At 36.5% G+C, this 15,278-nt stretch overlaps 2 protein-coding genes across 2 annotated transcripts; both read left to right on the plus strand.

The window, feature by feature from the left end:
- Window positions 1-170: 170 nt before the first annotated feature.
- LOC140782017 (probable protein phosphatase 2C 52) lies at window positions 171-8,368 on the plus strand. The gene is made up of 8 exons (XM_073128340.1): window positions 171-933; window positions 4,941-5,068; window positions 5,152-5,250; window positions 5,373-5,531; window positions 6,361-6,447; window positions 6,837-6,928; window positions 7,392-7,466; window positions 7,937-8,368. Exons 1-8 carry the CDS (start codon window positions 656-658, stop codon window positions 8,105-8,107), a joined length of 1,089 nt encoding a protein of 362 aa, XP_072984441.1. The 5' UTR covers window positions 171-655; the 3' UTR covers window positions 8,108-8,368.
- Window positions 8,369-8,972: 604 nt separating this feature from the next.
- On the plus strand, window positions 8,973-15,040 carry LOC140781784 (DEAD-box ATP-dependent RNA helicase 31-like). The gene is made up of 10 exons (XM_073127989.1): window positions 8,973-10,059; window positions 11,225-11,331; window positions 11,817-11,872; window positions 11,983-12,207; window positions 12,306-12,512; window positions 12,585-12,671; window positions 12,761-12,856; window positions 12,942-13,157; window positions 14,053-14,235; window positions 14,666-15,040. Exons 1-10 carry the CDS (start codon window positions 9,101-9,103, stop codon window positions 14,891-14,893), a joined length of 2,364 nt encoding a protein of 787 aa, XP_072984090.1. The 5' UTR covers window positions 8,973-9,100; the 3' UTR covers window positions 14,894-15,040.
- Window positions 15,041-15,278: the final 238 nt, after the last annotated feature.

The raw sequence follows: 15,278 nt of genomic DNA on the forward strand, positions 1-15,278 counted from the left end.
ATATAGATATTTTAATTAGAAAAATTAAAAATTAAAAATTTTATTTTAGTTATAAGTATAGTGATTAATTCGAATTTTTTTAAAATTTGCAATGAGTATGGTAATTTTGGGCATAGGTACGTTAACCTAATTTTCTTAAATAAATAGGGGAGAGAGAGGCATTAGAAAATCACATGGTCGTAGATAGGGAGAGAGAAATAGATCCACTCGCATCCTTCACTGCAGTGACACGTTCCGTGCTGCCTCGTGCCAGCCTCGGACGCTGCCTCCTCCACTCTCTACCACCTTTGTCGTTTCCCTTCTCCCTTCCATCTTCCAGGGCTCCAAGCCCTTCGACCCCGATCTCTTCCGATCTATTGATCTCCTAAGTTTCAATATTTTTTGTGTTAATAAACCTACTTTTGCTCGTTTCTGATCGATAAAGTTTCACCGATAATAAAAAGATCGGTTATTTCTTTATCTCGCGCAAGATCTTGGGTTTTGGCACCCTAAATTTCATCCAGAATCGCCAAAGGAAGCAACTTTATCAAGTTTTACTATTTTATTTGCTGACAAGATCCGATCCTTGTTACGGATTCTCTTTTCTTTTCTCCTCCCAAACGATATTATTGAGTGCGATACTGGCATTCTCGGCCAGGATCTACAACTAATTTAGATGGTATGCATCGCTAGTATAAGAGATTTCATCGTTCGGGCGACGAGTCTGAGGGGCTTCTCTTATAGCAAATTCGGGAGTTTTAAGATTTGTGGAAGGGATGTGGATGTAAAACCTGGGGTCTATTTTCCTCATAGTCGGCGCAGGTTTAGGGCAGCTGTAAAGATGATGGTCGACTCGGGTGCATCCCCATCGCCGGAGCAACGTGCTGTGGTCAATGTGTTGCCCGAGAAAGATCAGGTGGAAGATGGAAGTTATGCTAGTGGGGGATGGAAAAGGTAGTTTCTTTTTCGTGAATCATCTGGTTCTCATTTGTCCAGGGATTTTTTGATGTTTCAATGTAGCCACATTTGTACTTTGAAGATAGAAAAATTATAGTACCTTCTGTGGTGGTTCATGATAGCCAGTGATGGCATTTTTTAGAATTTAGAATTTTCTGAATGAAGTTGCATGACATAAACTGAAACCAAAAAATTGATTTATGTACTTGATTCTTAGTGACGAATTTGTTAATCGCCTGTTGATATTAAAATTGGGTAGGAATATGTAGTTGATCCAGGCGAATAGCATATTTGTTTGAGTCATTAAAGGTAATATATATTCATGCCTGACTAATATGAACTGTCTGTTGCACAGATGATCTTTATCGAGTCCTCCAAGAAAATATTACATGTGTGAAGATTGGTATTGTTTTCTCAATCATCAATTGATTGATTGATTGTTATTGTAGATTAATCAGTTGTATTTTGATTCAGGACATCTTCTGATATTTACCTTGTTTTATAAATATGTGAAAATTTGGTGTCTCAATGTCTATTGTGATCACCTTTCTGGAGTGGAATGACATTGATAAGAAATGATCTCCTAATTACCAATGGAAATATCATTTTGAGAATCAAGATGCTTATATTGTCTGAAATGTGGATGATCTACTGTTAAAGAATTGTACACTCGGTGCAAGAATTGATATGTGACCATCTTTGTAATATAGCAATCTGTCTTTGATAAATATGCTCATAAAAGGCTAAAGATTTTGAACTATGTGTTTGCCATTTACATTTCTAACCGAAAATTATATTCTTTGTTAGTAGCAGCATGCCTGTAGTTGGAGATTTAGTAGTCTAGTATCGTGCCTGCTTAAGGAAGTATAGCCAGAAACATTCTATGATCATCCTGCAGTATTTAGTCATTAAGGATAATACAATTGTACTTTGAGTACTTGAGACAAACATTAAGACTAGAGAAATTGCATCGCAGATATGTGTCTCTATTATAGCTTATTCCTTTGTTGTTCTATAGAAACTGGAACTCGAGTTGCCTATATATTAAGTTGATCAGTTTTAGTTGCTAGATGGAAAAATATCTAAGTAGGACAGATATGGAAAAGCTCATTAAACTTTATGGAACGACAGAATAGGCAACTGGATGTCTGAATGACATTATCTCTGTTGCACTATCTGATTAATTATCAGTTGAGATAAAGTCACCTTAACTTTAGTAATTAAGAAAAGAATGAATAGAATATATATGTACTGTATCTTTTGGAAAAAGAAAGAAGGGAATGATAGAAAGATGGATTATTATTATGAGCAGCTAATGAGGTGACATCAGTAGAGACTAAATATGGTATCGGATACTTAGCCAATGTGAATTAGACAAGAGTGTAACCTATCTGGAGGCCTATATGGTTTGGCAGTAGGAAGATCTCCTTTATGTATTTGGAGTTTAGTCTTATATAATTAAGAAAGCTCTGCAGAAGATGCTATTTGTTTTGGAACAGCATGCAAATTCAGTCAATTGCAGAAATTCTTGAAAATTCGTCATGTTCCTGAGTGTTTTATGTAGTAGTTTTTTTAACTTTTTATAGAAGATGAGAGGTATATATGTGCGTATGTGCTTTTATAGAAATTCTTGAATAGTATCTATCAATTTGACCACCGCATGCTGACAAGTGAGTTCAAAATTTAGTAATATCTATAAATTTGAACATACAGATACATTCATCCATGCACTCATACCATGCATGCTCATGTATATATGCTCCTGAAAATTGAAATATTAAAAATGTTAGAACTATTTGGGACAATTTCTCTATGACCTAGGAAACAAGGATCCTTTCATATTCTTGCCGTATCCGTATCGGATACCGTATTGGATGTGATTCTCGTCATATATTTTCGGATACATATCTGGTACTTCCTTAAAGTATCCAAATTTTTTAAAATAAAATTAATGTTGTGGATACTGCTAGGATGCTTCTTAGATACTTCTTGTATATTTTCTGTTTTTTGTTCTATTGTTGATCTTTTGTTTTGTAAAGAGATTGATATGTTAGAGATAGAGATAGATGCCAATTGTGAAAAGATTGAGTTTGTTTGTTTATTTTATGATCTATATTAAGAAATCATGTTACCATGGTCAATCTATTTTAATTTGTAAATTGAATTCGCTTGTTTATCTTACCTCTTAGTTAGTAATATACTACGTAATATAGTAGTTCTTTTAATGGAGAAATTAGAGGTCTCCTTATGTGAACTATATAAATAACAATAATATGTAATTCCTTAATTGAGAAAATTAAAGTATAAAGAATTCCCTAATATATATATCATATGTGTATTGTATCCTTATTTTCAGGATTTGTCATGTCGGCGTATATGTATCCATGCTTCGTATTATATGGCTGTTAGCAAACTAGTCAATTTGACCACTTCTGTTGACAAGTTGAGAATAGGAGTTATGCATGAAATAGACTTTTTTAGACATTTTCACACACCACAAGCATGTGCACACATATATTCACACATATAGTTAGCAATTCACTTTGGTATTATTTTTCTAGACTGGTCCTTTTCTTGTTAAAAGTGGCAATTCGAATCTTCTTACAGTAAAGCAAAGAAATAGATTCAACGACAAGATGGCAACCTTTTGGTATTGAGATGCCTAGTTGTAAATTGCCCTTCCAAAACTTCTAAAGCCAATCTTGGGCATGCCTTTTGAATATCCTGGGAAATATGATACCAGATCACTAGAACCTTGTTCGCATTCTCTACCAGATATGAAATATTCTGGGAACAAAAGCTTTTCTCTCTCTCTGTTCAATCTTGTTATTATCTATATTCTACCTTTGTGAGGTTAAGGTTTCCTTATAGGAGATATCTTTCCCTTGAACATAACTTCCTATAAGTGAAAACTGTTTGTTTCCTTGTGAAACCTTCTCTGAAGGATCTTTCCAATTTCATGGAAAAATCGAGCAGGTCCGGTCCTAGGAAGGTTTAGAGCTCTACCAAAGTAATTGGACTTTATTTGGAATCTTTATGTGCTTTCAAAATTTTTTATTCTGAGAGCAAATAATCCGGAACTTTATTTGGAATCTTTTTTATTTGGACTTTCTTGTTTCTAGCTTGCTAAAATTCTATTTAACTCAGGTATCCGGTAGTCAGGATGAGGCATGTGTTGTGGTACAGGCATTGTTTGAAGTATCAGTTTCAGCTTCTATCCCTAGAAAAGAGATGCAAAAGAGTTGAAACAAATTGATTTCAACGGGTAGTGGTCCAAAACCGAGACTACAAGATTTTGCTGGTTTCGGCCTTTGAAAAATGAGTTCCCACTTTAGCTATCAATGATTTTTGGTTGTTACTGTTCTCTCTTGGTTAAACTTCAAACTGCACAGTGCATGTTGTCACTCAGCATGGATGCTTTATATGGCACCCTTTCTGTTTGATGGCACAGAACAGTCTGCTGCATATCTGTTGTTACAGTTTGGATGGTAATCTGTCTTTCAGTACCACCAATTGTCCACAAAAGGCAGTTTAAATCTCTGATTCAGTTTTCTAACAAAGTTCAACTGATCTGCCACAAGATTCTTTTAGTCACTAGTTGGGTAAAATGGTATGGTTATATTATTTGCTCTAAAAGCATTTTCCTGTAGATGATTTGTGCAGCACTCCTATCTGACTGGACTAATTTCTACATAAAATTATCAGGTCTATTATCATGTAGTTGGTATGGTTAAGTGTCTCCACAAGGGTCAGATATTTGGAATTCAGAAAGTTCGCTGAGGCTTTAGAAACTTTCTAGCAAAAGTTATAACCTTTGGCAGAAAGCCTATGAGAAATGTGTCAATGATGTTAGACAGAAGTCACAGAACTAGCATTACTAGCCAGTAACAAGGCGAAAATTATTATGACTTGATAATTAATGAGTATCCTTGCTTATTGTACTATATTTTACATGCAATGCATCCTAAGTTATTATTGCATGGTTTTCTTTGGCTGATTGGCAGTGAGGATGGAAAATTAAGTTGTGGATATTCAAGTTTTAGAGGGAAAAGAGCAAGCATGGAGGACTTCTATGATGTAAAAACATCAAAAATTGATGGGCAAACAGTCAGTCTCTTTGGCGTATTTGATGGTAGGATTTGCATCATATCTTAGTTTCCCTTGCAAATTTTTATGTCAATTTTGATTGATTATTTCATTGACTTGGTACAACAGGTCATGGTGGTTCACGTGCTGCTGAATATTTGAAGGACCATTTATTTGAAAACCTGATGAAACATCCAGAATTTAGGATTGATACAAAGTTGGCTATAAGTATACTCATCTATTCATTTTTATTAGTTTGATGCTTCCTTTCCAGTTCTGCACCTCTGTTAGAGGTGGATGAATAACTGCTTTTCTCATTTCCTTCGATTTTTTTTTTTGACAAAATACAGGTGAAACATATCGGAAAACTGATTCAAACTTTTTAGATTCTGAAACTAATACTTTCAGAGATGATGGCTCAACAGCTTCAACAGCTGTTTTGGTTGGGAACCATCTGTATGTAGCAAATGTTGGAGACTCACGGGCTGTTGTATCAAAGGCAGGCAAAGGTAGCATTAGAAAATATACTCTATAGTATTTCCATTTTCTGAAGATACACTTTCTCCAAGATCTTGACTGAGGCCATAGTCTATGTTCTCATGCTTCTGTTCATACTCAAAACAAGCCCAGTCCAACTATTTGAGAATTGTCATTTTGTGTTTTTTACATTGTGAATATTGATATATGCTGCTATTATATTCAGCATACTGAGCATGTAATTGGTTCATCCATTATTTGCTGTCCTTTTAAAGTATCATGACAAATTTCTACTTTGCTGTTTACAGTTTGTAGTTGGGAATTTGTGTCTTCATTCCTAATAACTAGCCAGTGTAGAACTGTAGATTAGACTCTATATTGATTCCTCATTCTTCTCTAGTCAAAATCTAATTCATTGGCATATACTTGTATGTCAGAAGAAGCCGCAGATGGCGAAATTAAATATTACGTGAGAGAATTAAATTTTCTATATGTAGGAAAAACTTATCTCATTTAGGTGTATTCCCATGGTACAATGTACAAGTAAATTTTATAAGATTTCATTCTATAAGGAGGATTCTTGTCAGATCACTGACATTGGGAACCCACAATTCCAGTTTTTCATGTTGCTTGTTTTTTCTGTAACAAAGAAACCACATAAGTCTGTGTCCATTCACTCTGTTAGCTAGCAGGATGACCCAAAATTTGCTCTTTTTTGGTGTTTGCTTTTTCCTGCCATATTGATTCAAGTTTGTAGCTGCTTGTCAACTCTTCAAACTTTCATTAGCCTCGCTTGGTTACTGTAGTTTGCAAGTGATTCTTGAAGCTTTATAGTACTTACTGAGTTTTTCTTATTTCTAGCCATTCCTCTGTCTAATGACCACAAACCAAACAGAAGTGATGAGCGAAAGAGAATAGAGAATGCCGGGGGTGTTGTTATGTGGGCTGGTAAGTTTCTCTTTCATGGATACATATTACTTTTTGCAACGTTCTCTGGCTAAAATCTACAACTTGCAAAAAGGTCCATGGATGGCATTGCCAAACTTTCCAATTTTATGCAAATTACAAGTGAATGGGATTTTAACATGAAGCTAGGAACTGTTTATTAGTTGATTTTCCTGGGGCCAGTCTATATAACACAATACATATCCAGCATTTTTTTTCTGGGTGATTGGTAGTAACTTACGATGATAAAATGTTCTAATTTTTAATGAAGCACATGAGCAAGCTGGAAAATGAAATGTGACTACCTAATTAGTAAAGAAGGTGATTTCAGGATATATAATGTTTAGAACTAATGTTGATTGTCAACTGAATATTTCTTACTAATTTTGCAGGCACCTGGAGGGTAGGTGGCGTATTAGCAATGTCGCGTGCATTTGGCAACCGCCTCTTGAAGCAATATGTAGTGGCAGACCCTGAAATTCAGGTTTCTAATTGTAGTACCTCGATAGTTAGGTTATTTATCTTTGAGAATATTTACATGGGGCTAGCAATTATGAGGTTTTCTGGAACTGCTAATGAATAATGTAGATAGAAATCATATTTCACTGGAGCGACAAGTTCAAATTCATACTCTTTATAATATGAAAAGACCTTACATTTAAGTTTTTGTTTGGTATGTATTTAAAACTCATATGTATGCCACCTTCCACCTACACTTTTTATCAGACTCTCAAGATATGTCATAAGACTAGCAGATTTAAAATATAGGTCTGCATGCATGCATCTTATTCATTCATGAAATTATTCACATTTGGAAGAATGGAACTTTTTCCATATAGAGGTGTGTAGGCTGGAGATAATACATCAGTCGTAAAGGACTCCATTTATCCTAATATAAGAAATTTGTTTTGTATATGTCTTTTAAGCAGTAGTTATACCTTTTATAGGAGGAAGTGATCGACAATGAATTGGAGTTCTTGGTTCTTGCAACTGATGGATTGTGGGATGTAGTGCCAAATGAGGTATGACCTTACTTACTTTACCCTTCAATAGTTTGCTATGATTTTACAACATATTAGATAATGTGTTAATTTTTTCAATAGATTAATTTGAAATATTTTGTCGCGTTATTATGGAAATGCTGAGCTCATGGTAATCGCATAGCTTTTTGTGAGACCATCAGTTGGTTAATTTCACAAACAAAATAGCTTTCTTTGTACCTGATTACCTGTTTACAATATATAATTGCCAAATATTATAGATCCTATTGATAAACAACAACTGCATTAATTTACCATCCTCTATGTGAAGTTGGTAATTCAAATGTGACATCTATATCGAGGGCAAATTATGTCACCTCGCTTATCCCTTGATCCTGCGAGTTAGATTGACCTTTATAGTTACATTTTATCAGAAATACCGGACTACTACGACATTTAAGTTGTGCTGCTGAGTGCTGACTTGTATTTTATCCTATGTCTTGCTCAACGAGGATGCTGTATCCCTTGCGAGAATGGAAGAAGTACCCGAGGCTGCTGCCAGGAAGCTAACAGAGACTGCCTTCTCTCGAGGCAGCGCAGACAACATTACATGCATTGTGGTGAGATTTCACCATGACAAAATGGATGTAGAAGTCTCTCCAACGACGAGTGATGAGGGTTGATTCAAATGTATTCATGCTTCCATGTCACCTGGAACTATGATGACCGTGTTGCTGCTGTCAGAGATCAGCTTGTGGATCTGACTCTTTTTGCTGTTCTAGATATAAAGCTGTCTTCTTAAATGTTTTCTTAGTAATTTGGCTTCTTGCTGTGACTGCATTTGCTTCTTCCATTTCGAAAAGAATCAGTAGAGCTCTCACTCTAGGTTGATTTGTACTGTCAAATTATTAGAGCGGTTATAAATATCCATTTTGCACCTCTAAGTTAGTTTATGGAGTTACTGGCATCTACTGTCTTCCTGAGACTCATTCTGAAAAGGAAATTTAGATCTGATCAGGAGTTTATTGCACAAACGATCTTTAGATTCATTCATATGGCTCTCATTTTTTAGCTGGATTCTGCAGAGTTCCATCTTCCAAATCGCAGGGAAGCTAAAAGGGAAATTATATTTTACTATTTATTTTATCTTCGATAGTTTATTTGTATCACGTTACTTTTTTATGATTATATTAAATTAAAATTATTTTTTTTTATCATATTTGATCATTGAATTTGAAAATATTCACATAGTTGGATAAACTTTATAACTGCATTCTCTAAAAAAAGAAGAAATTAAAAATAACTAACACTAACTATCACTTCAAATGCTACATATATGCCCAAAGTAACACTCGCTAATCACAATTCACCCTATTCAAAAAAATTTTGCCTTTTTTTTGTTGTTGAGAAAAACTACCCATCTTAGCAATAAATAAAAAAATAAAAAATAAAAAAACATCCTTGTGAAGCGGCGACGACAATTGGATCTTACCGACTTCTGTGTTCGTTGCTGCCCCGCTTAAACCCTCCTAAAACCTACGCCAACAAAACCCCCTCCTCACTTCCTCAGTCCTCCGTCTTTCTCCTTCGGAGCTCCCTTTCTCTTGCTTCCTGCAAATCTCTCTTCCTTTTAGGGTTAGGATCAAGATTTCTTCTTGGTCTTAGACTCGATAGCGATGCCGGGCCATCTCCTCTCTCTCCGCCTCCTTCGTTCTACGAGACTCCTCTGCTCCACTCCCTGGGTTTCTTCGATACGTGAACACCTCCCATTCCTTTCAGAAATCTCTTCTCCCGCCTCAAATCAGAGCAGATCAGACGATTACTCCCATTTCCGGTTCTTCTCAAGCCGTCCGACGAGGTCCCGTGCAGGAATTGGGTCGCGGGACTCCCATCCGGCGAGCGCCGCTGGAAAGGGTAAGAGCTTGATCGAGGACGAGGCTGAGCTCAGCGATTGGATCAGCGACCTCAAGACCGATTCTTTCCGGTTGGGATTGAGCAGTGATGGCGAGGATTCAGACCCTGATAGGTCGAGAAGTAGTAGTAGCAAAGGAAGTGGTAGAAGCAGGAATAGGGATGACTTTAGGGGACGGGGTAGGGGGGATAGGGATAGCGATAGAGGTAGATATTCTTTGTCGAGTAGGAAATTGGGATCTTTGAGGAGGCAGAGGGACAGTGATTCGGATGAGTTCTCAGGATTCTCACGCAGGGGAAAGTCGAGGAATTTGAGAGATTCAGTGTCAAAGAGGAGCTTTGACAGCGATCCAGAGGAGGATGAGGATGACGAAGAAGACGAGGTTAGATTTTCTTCAAGAGGAAGAAGGGAGCGTGGGGGCCGAGGTGGTTCATCTTCTGCGTTGACTCGGAGAGGAGGGAGAAATGGTGGTTTTAGTAGTAGACCGTCTGGAAGTGGGAGAAAATTAGATTTTAGTATATCGGATGAGGAAGAAGCAGAAGATAGTGAGGATGATGAGGTTGATGGGTTTGAAGATGATGTTTTTGGTGACAAGGTAGAGAAGAAGGGAGATACTGTATCAGACGCAGTTATGGGTCTTGGTTCCATGGGATCAGTGAAAGGAAATACTGCAGTGGGAAGAAGTTCGACAGGAGAAGGTGACTCTTACCTGAGCCAGACCAGGTAACTCTCTGATATATTCCATATGGTACATAACTACATATTGAAAAAAAAAATATTAGTTTGGCTTTTGAAGTTAGGAGTTGGAAGTATAGGCTATGCTTCTGTCTGTGCGAATAGTTGTATTATTCTGTACTGAGTTTCTTCCTTTTAACTTTTAATCTTAATGATTTTTTTAATGGCCTCTTACGTTCTGGTGAAATTCTACACACATACACGACAGTGAGTACTTAAGTCTGCAAACGTGGGAAGAGATTTTTACCTTGGGTCACTGATTAATTGCTAAATGATTCAAATAAATGACAAACAATAGATATGCTCTTAATGATCTTATTATACCGTATGTGTAAAGGATGGCAGGAAGCCTTAAGAAGTTGACCTTCGAAATGAGGATCTTCTCATTTTGACTCACAACTCTGAAGATGGAGAAGGCAGAGAAGGGGGAGAAGATGAAATTGTGTTAACAGGGTTCTTCGTATTGACTTCAGAGGAGCAGGTGACTGGTGTTGGAATTGTAATGCATAGTTTTGTCTTTGAGAAACAAAGTCAAGCTGAACTGTTTAGACTTCAGTGTGAACTAAATTGGACTTGAGAAATTAGTTATCGTATCTTAATAAAAAGCTGAAATGTTTCAAGAATGAAGCCAATACCAAGATAAACATGAGTTGCTTGCAAGAATTGCAATGCATAGTTTGAGAAATGGAGTTAGGCTGAACTGCTTAGACTTCAGACAGAAATTAGATTGAATTTGAGAAACAGAGCGAATTTAGTAAAAAGCTTAAATGTTTTGAGAGTGCAGCCAGTGCCAAGATGAAATTGAATTGCCAGCTTGCTTGTCTGACAAACCTAGTAAAAAGATAGGTGTTTTAACACAAGCATTTTTGTAGTCACCTAATTATGTTTATGTTTTACCTCTTAAGGTTTGTCTCTTCTGGTCACCTTTGTTTATACTTTTTCCCATGCTGTTGTTTCATATTGTGAGAAAGCCCTCGAGTATATGAGGATTGTCTATGTATGATGAATGAACTGGCACAAACTTGCATGGAGGAAGTAGGTTTAAACTGAGAAAAATAATTCTTAGAATAATCCTGTGCCTTTTGAAAGTAACTTTTCAGAGAGTACCAAATTGTTCTCATGCAGCAGTCAAACTGTTACTTATGTCCCCCAGGTTTGATGACTGCTCTATCTCTCCTTTGACACTGAAAGGAGTTAAAGCTGCTGGATATGAAAGGATGACTGTAGTGCAAGAAGCTACCCTTCCATTGATCCTCAAAGGTACATTCCTTTGCCATCTATATTTCTCTTTTATCTCGTCAATATGTGCATCGGTTTTAAACTAAGATCTTTTGTTAACTGTCTACACTTCTTTAGTTGGATAAGCAGTCTAATTGTCTGACCTTCTGTAATCTAGTCAGAGAGACATGTCTATCTTTGGGAAAGCTGTGGTTGTTTTGCTTCTTTTTTTTTGGTTTGGTTCATGTTTCTCTACATACTTTATGTCACTAAGATTTCATATGAAGTAACAGAAGCTCTAAACTCTAAAGCATGGGCATCTTAATTATTTAATTATTTTCTCTTAGACTCTTACTCTTTTAGTTTATCAATGAAATGGAAGTATTAGTCTTTGTGCTTGTACTTAACTGTATTCTGATTTTGAATATCATTCAAAGCCTTTTCCTGTTTTTTTTATTGTTAAAAGTAATGTCATGCATTACGGAAAACCTCTGTTGGAAAACTTTATGCCATTCGTCTGTTTGCAGGTAAGGATGTTCTGGCGAAGGCAAGGACAGGAACTGGAAAAACTGTAGCATTTTTGGTGAATATCTCCATCTGATTTTGCATCCTTGCAGTGGATTTCAGAAACCTAGTATTTTTCTTCTACTGCTTTTTGTTTAAATGTAATGTAGAACCTCCTTTTGTTTTCAGCTTCCAGCAATTGAGGTAGTCACCAAATTGCCTCCTATTGACTGTGATCAAAGAAGGCCCCCAATAAACGTCTTAGTTGTGTGCCCCACTCGTGAGCTTGCAGATCAAGCTGCTGCAGAAGCTGGCAAGCTTCTAAAATTTCATCCATCAATTGGAGTACAACTTGTAATAGGTGGAACAAGATTAGCTCTAGAACAGAAACGCATGCAAACTAACCCTTGCCAGGTAAATTGTTTATTTTGTATTGCTGATTACTGATATGTATTGCTATATGTTTACGCTAGAGCATCTCGTGTCTATAATGTTGAAGTATGATTCTACAGATTCTTGTAGCCACACCTGGAAGGTTAAAAGATCATATTGAGAACACCCCAGGATTTGCTACAAGGTTGATGGGTGTGAAAGTTCTTGTTCTTGATGAAGCTGATCGCTTGCTAGATATGGGCTTCCGGAACGATATTGAGAAAATAGTTGCTGCTCTTCCAAAACAACGCCAAACACTTCTCTTTTCAGCTACAGTTCCAGATGAGGTATCTTTCAATTTCATGTAGTGTGCACTAAGGTTTTCTGGAGAATGGTGTAAATTCTTGTATTTCATTTAGGTCCGTCAAATATGTCACATTGCTATGAAAAGGGACCTTGAATTCATTAATACTGTTGAAGAAGGGAGTGAGGAGACACACTCACAGGTAAAGCCGCATTATGTACTCAAGCACTTTGATTAGTCTTTGCATCAATAACTAGCAGTCAGAATTATTAATGTTTTATTGTGTTTCAGGTTAAACAAATGCATTTAGTTGCACCACTAGAAAAACACTTTTCAATACTATATGGTGTTCTGACAGACCATATTTCGGAAAATGTTGATTACAAGGTAAGTTGTATTGTCTGCACATGAAGCAAATCTTTTTTTTTTCCTGTATTCAATTGCAATGAGGTTTATGATGATAAATATGCAGGTTATTGTATTTTGTACTACTGCAATGGTGACAAGACTTGTTGCTGATCTTCTTTCTGAACTAAAGTTGAACATAAGGGAGATCCACTCCAGAAAGCCACAGACTTACAGAACCAGGGTATCCAAAGAGTTTAAGGAGTCAAAAGGCATTATTCTTGTGAGTTCAGATGTATCTGCAAGAGGAGTTGATTACCCTAATGTCACACTTGTCGTACAGGTAATTTTGGCACCATTTTACTCGAATAAACTTAAGGAATGAAATCCATTAGTTTATTGTTAGTTTTTCTATGGTTGAAATTGCGAAGGTTCTATAGTGTGGTGTACTCGGTCCTTAAAATTAGAAATTTTGGAGGCAAAATAATAATTTCTCTAGGTATACTTAATCTCAATAAGAAGATTACCTACATGCTACAGTAGATTGTTTATTACCACATAGTGCATTTCTCCAATAAAGAAAGAACAGACAAAATCCTGATGAGGTTTTCTTGGTTGCCAGATATCTTTTCATGGTTTGGAAGTGATCAAGTATTTCATCTGTCCCTTTGTTAGTAAGATATAGGCCAAAATATCTCTGTATTATGTCTCATGTTTGTACATGCCTTGAAAAAACCTAGAATAAGATGGGGAAGAGAGATGTAAGACACAACATTAAAATGATGAGCAATTCTTTGTTGATTAATATTCGTGTGATGATTGCAAATTAATTTCATTCTAATTGCTTCTTACTTTTTGTGTTCAATAAGCATTGATATTGAAATTTTGGAATCGTCACCAAATTTTGTACCTATAGAGCTTTTAGGAAACATGTAAGAAAATACAGAAGGCAGGCAGATTTTCTTTTAACGTTTGTGACACCGAGTGTGTATACACATGGATGCACAAGCACACGTCTGTGCAATATGTGTGCAATGCGTGTGTTCGTGCATGCGTGTGCGTGTGCATGTGCAGTTGTATAGTCATGAAACCATTTGGAATGCTTTTGGATGATAATGGGATTAATCTTATTTTGTAGTAGTTACTGACGAGCTGTAACATGATATACCTTATCTTCTCTTTCTGTGGATTTTCTCGCTTCTCTAAGTGGTCGTGGAATGATTTTTGTTTTTATACAGTTGGGAGTGCCTGCTGACAGAGAACAATATATACATCGACTTGGGAGAACTGGCAGGAAAGGTAAAGAGGGTTTAGGCATATTGATGTTGGCACCATGGGAAGAATTTTTCCTGAGAAGCATCAAGGACTTGCCAATTACAGAGGCATCATTACCATTAATTGATCCTGACACTAGAAAGAAGGTATTTTGTGGGGGCCCTTTGGACTCTTTTCGCAGTATGTTTCAGTTGTTTTCATATTAATTCCACCTAATATATATAAAAAAAACAAAGCCTTTAGTCCCACCTATAATTGGTTAGCTATATAGATCCTTCTCCACTCAGTTCTGCTTGTCTTCTGGTTCTAAATTCTTTGGCCAATATAGATGTTTTCCTATCTTGGTGAAATCCTATAATTAACATAATGTCCCAAACACCCACCCAAATCCTGACCTGTTTTAGTGGACGTTGATTTCTTATCTTGAATGTTTTGTATTTTTCGTTGCTGAAGTATTTGAACTATATGTTCAAATTATGCGTTAATAATATTCTGGTAGAAGTTTCAGACATTAGTAACTTGGGAATATGTTAACAGTATTTGATATGTTATTTGTCCTTTGCTTGGTTTATGTAGGTTGAAAGAGCTCTAACACATGTTGAGATAAAGAACAAAGAATCAGCATATCAAGCGTGGCTTGGTTATTATAATTCCAATAAAAATATTGGGCGAGACAAACATCAGCTTGTGGCATTGGCTAATGAGTTCAGTCAAAGCATGGGGCTCAACAATCCTCCTGCCGTATCGAAACTTGTGCTAAGGAAGATGGGGCTTAACAACGTTCCTGGTCTACGATCGAAGTAGTCCTCAGTACACATCCAGAATTCAGTTATAGTTCCGTAACTTTGTCTTAGCTTAAGATTTGGGAAATATTCTTCTTAACCCCTCCAAGGAGGAGTCAGGAGTCACATTATTAATCGATGCCTATTTTTATAGTGGTTTAACTCGGTAGATTTGGCTATCTTTCTTCCGTCTAATGCAAAATCTTGCAAAGTTGATATCAGGGAAATTAATTTGTAAGAGAATGGTAGTGATGGCAACGATAGATAGATTTGTTTGTTAGAGCTTTGGATTATGGCGAAGTCTGCCGACTTTAATTGCTGAAGTCGGTGGCGAAGCTACTAAGAAAGAGCTTTCAGTAAAGAAACCGATGCCGACTTTGAAAGGGGTACTATCGTTAAACAAACTT

This window comes from Typha latifolia, chromosome 2, assembly GCF_019914945.1.
Source record: "Typha latifolia isolate L0001 chromosome 2, TyphaL0001v2, whole genome shotgun sequence".
Taxonomy (NCBI): domain Eukaryota; kingdom Viridiplantae; phylum Streptophyta; class Magnoliopsida; order Poales; family Typhaceae; genus Typha; species Typha latifolia.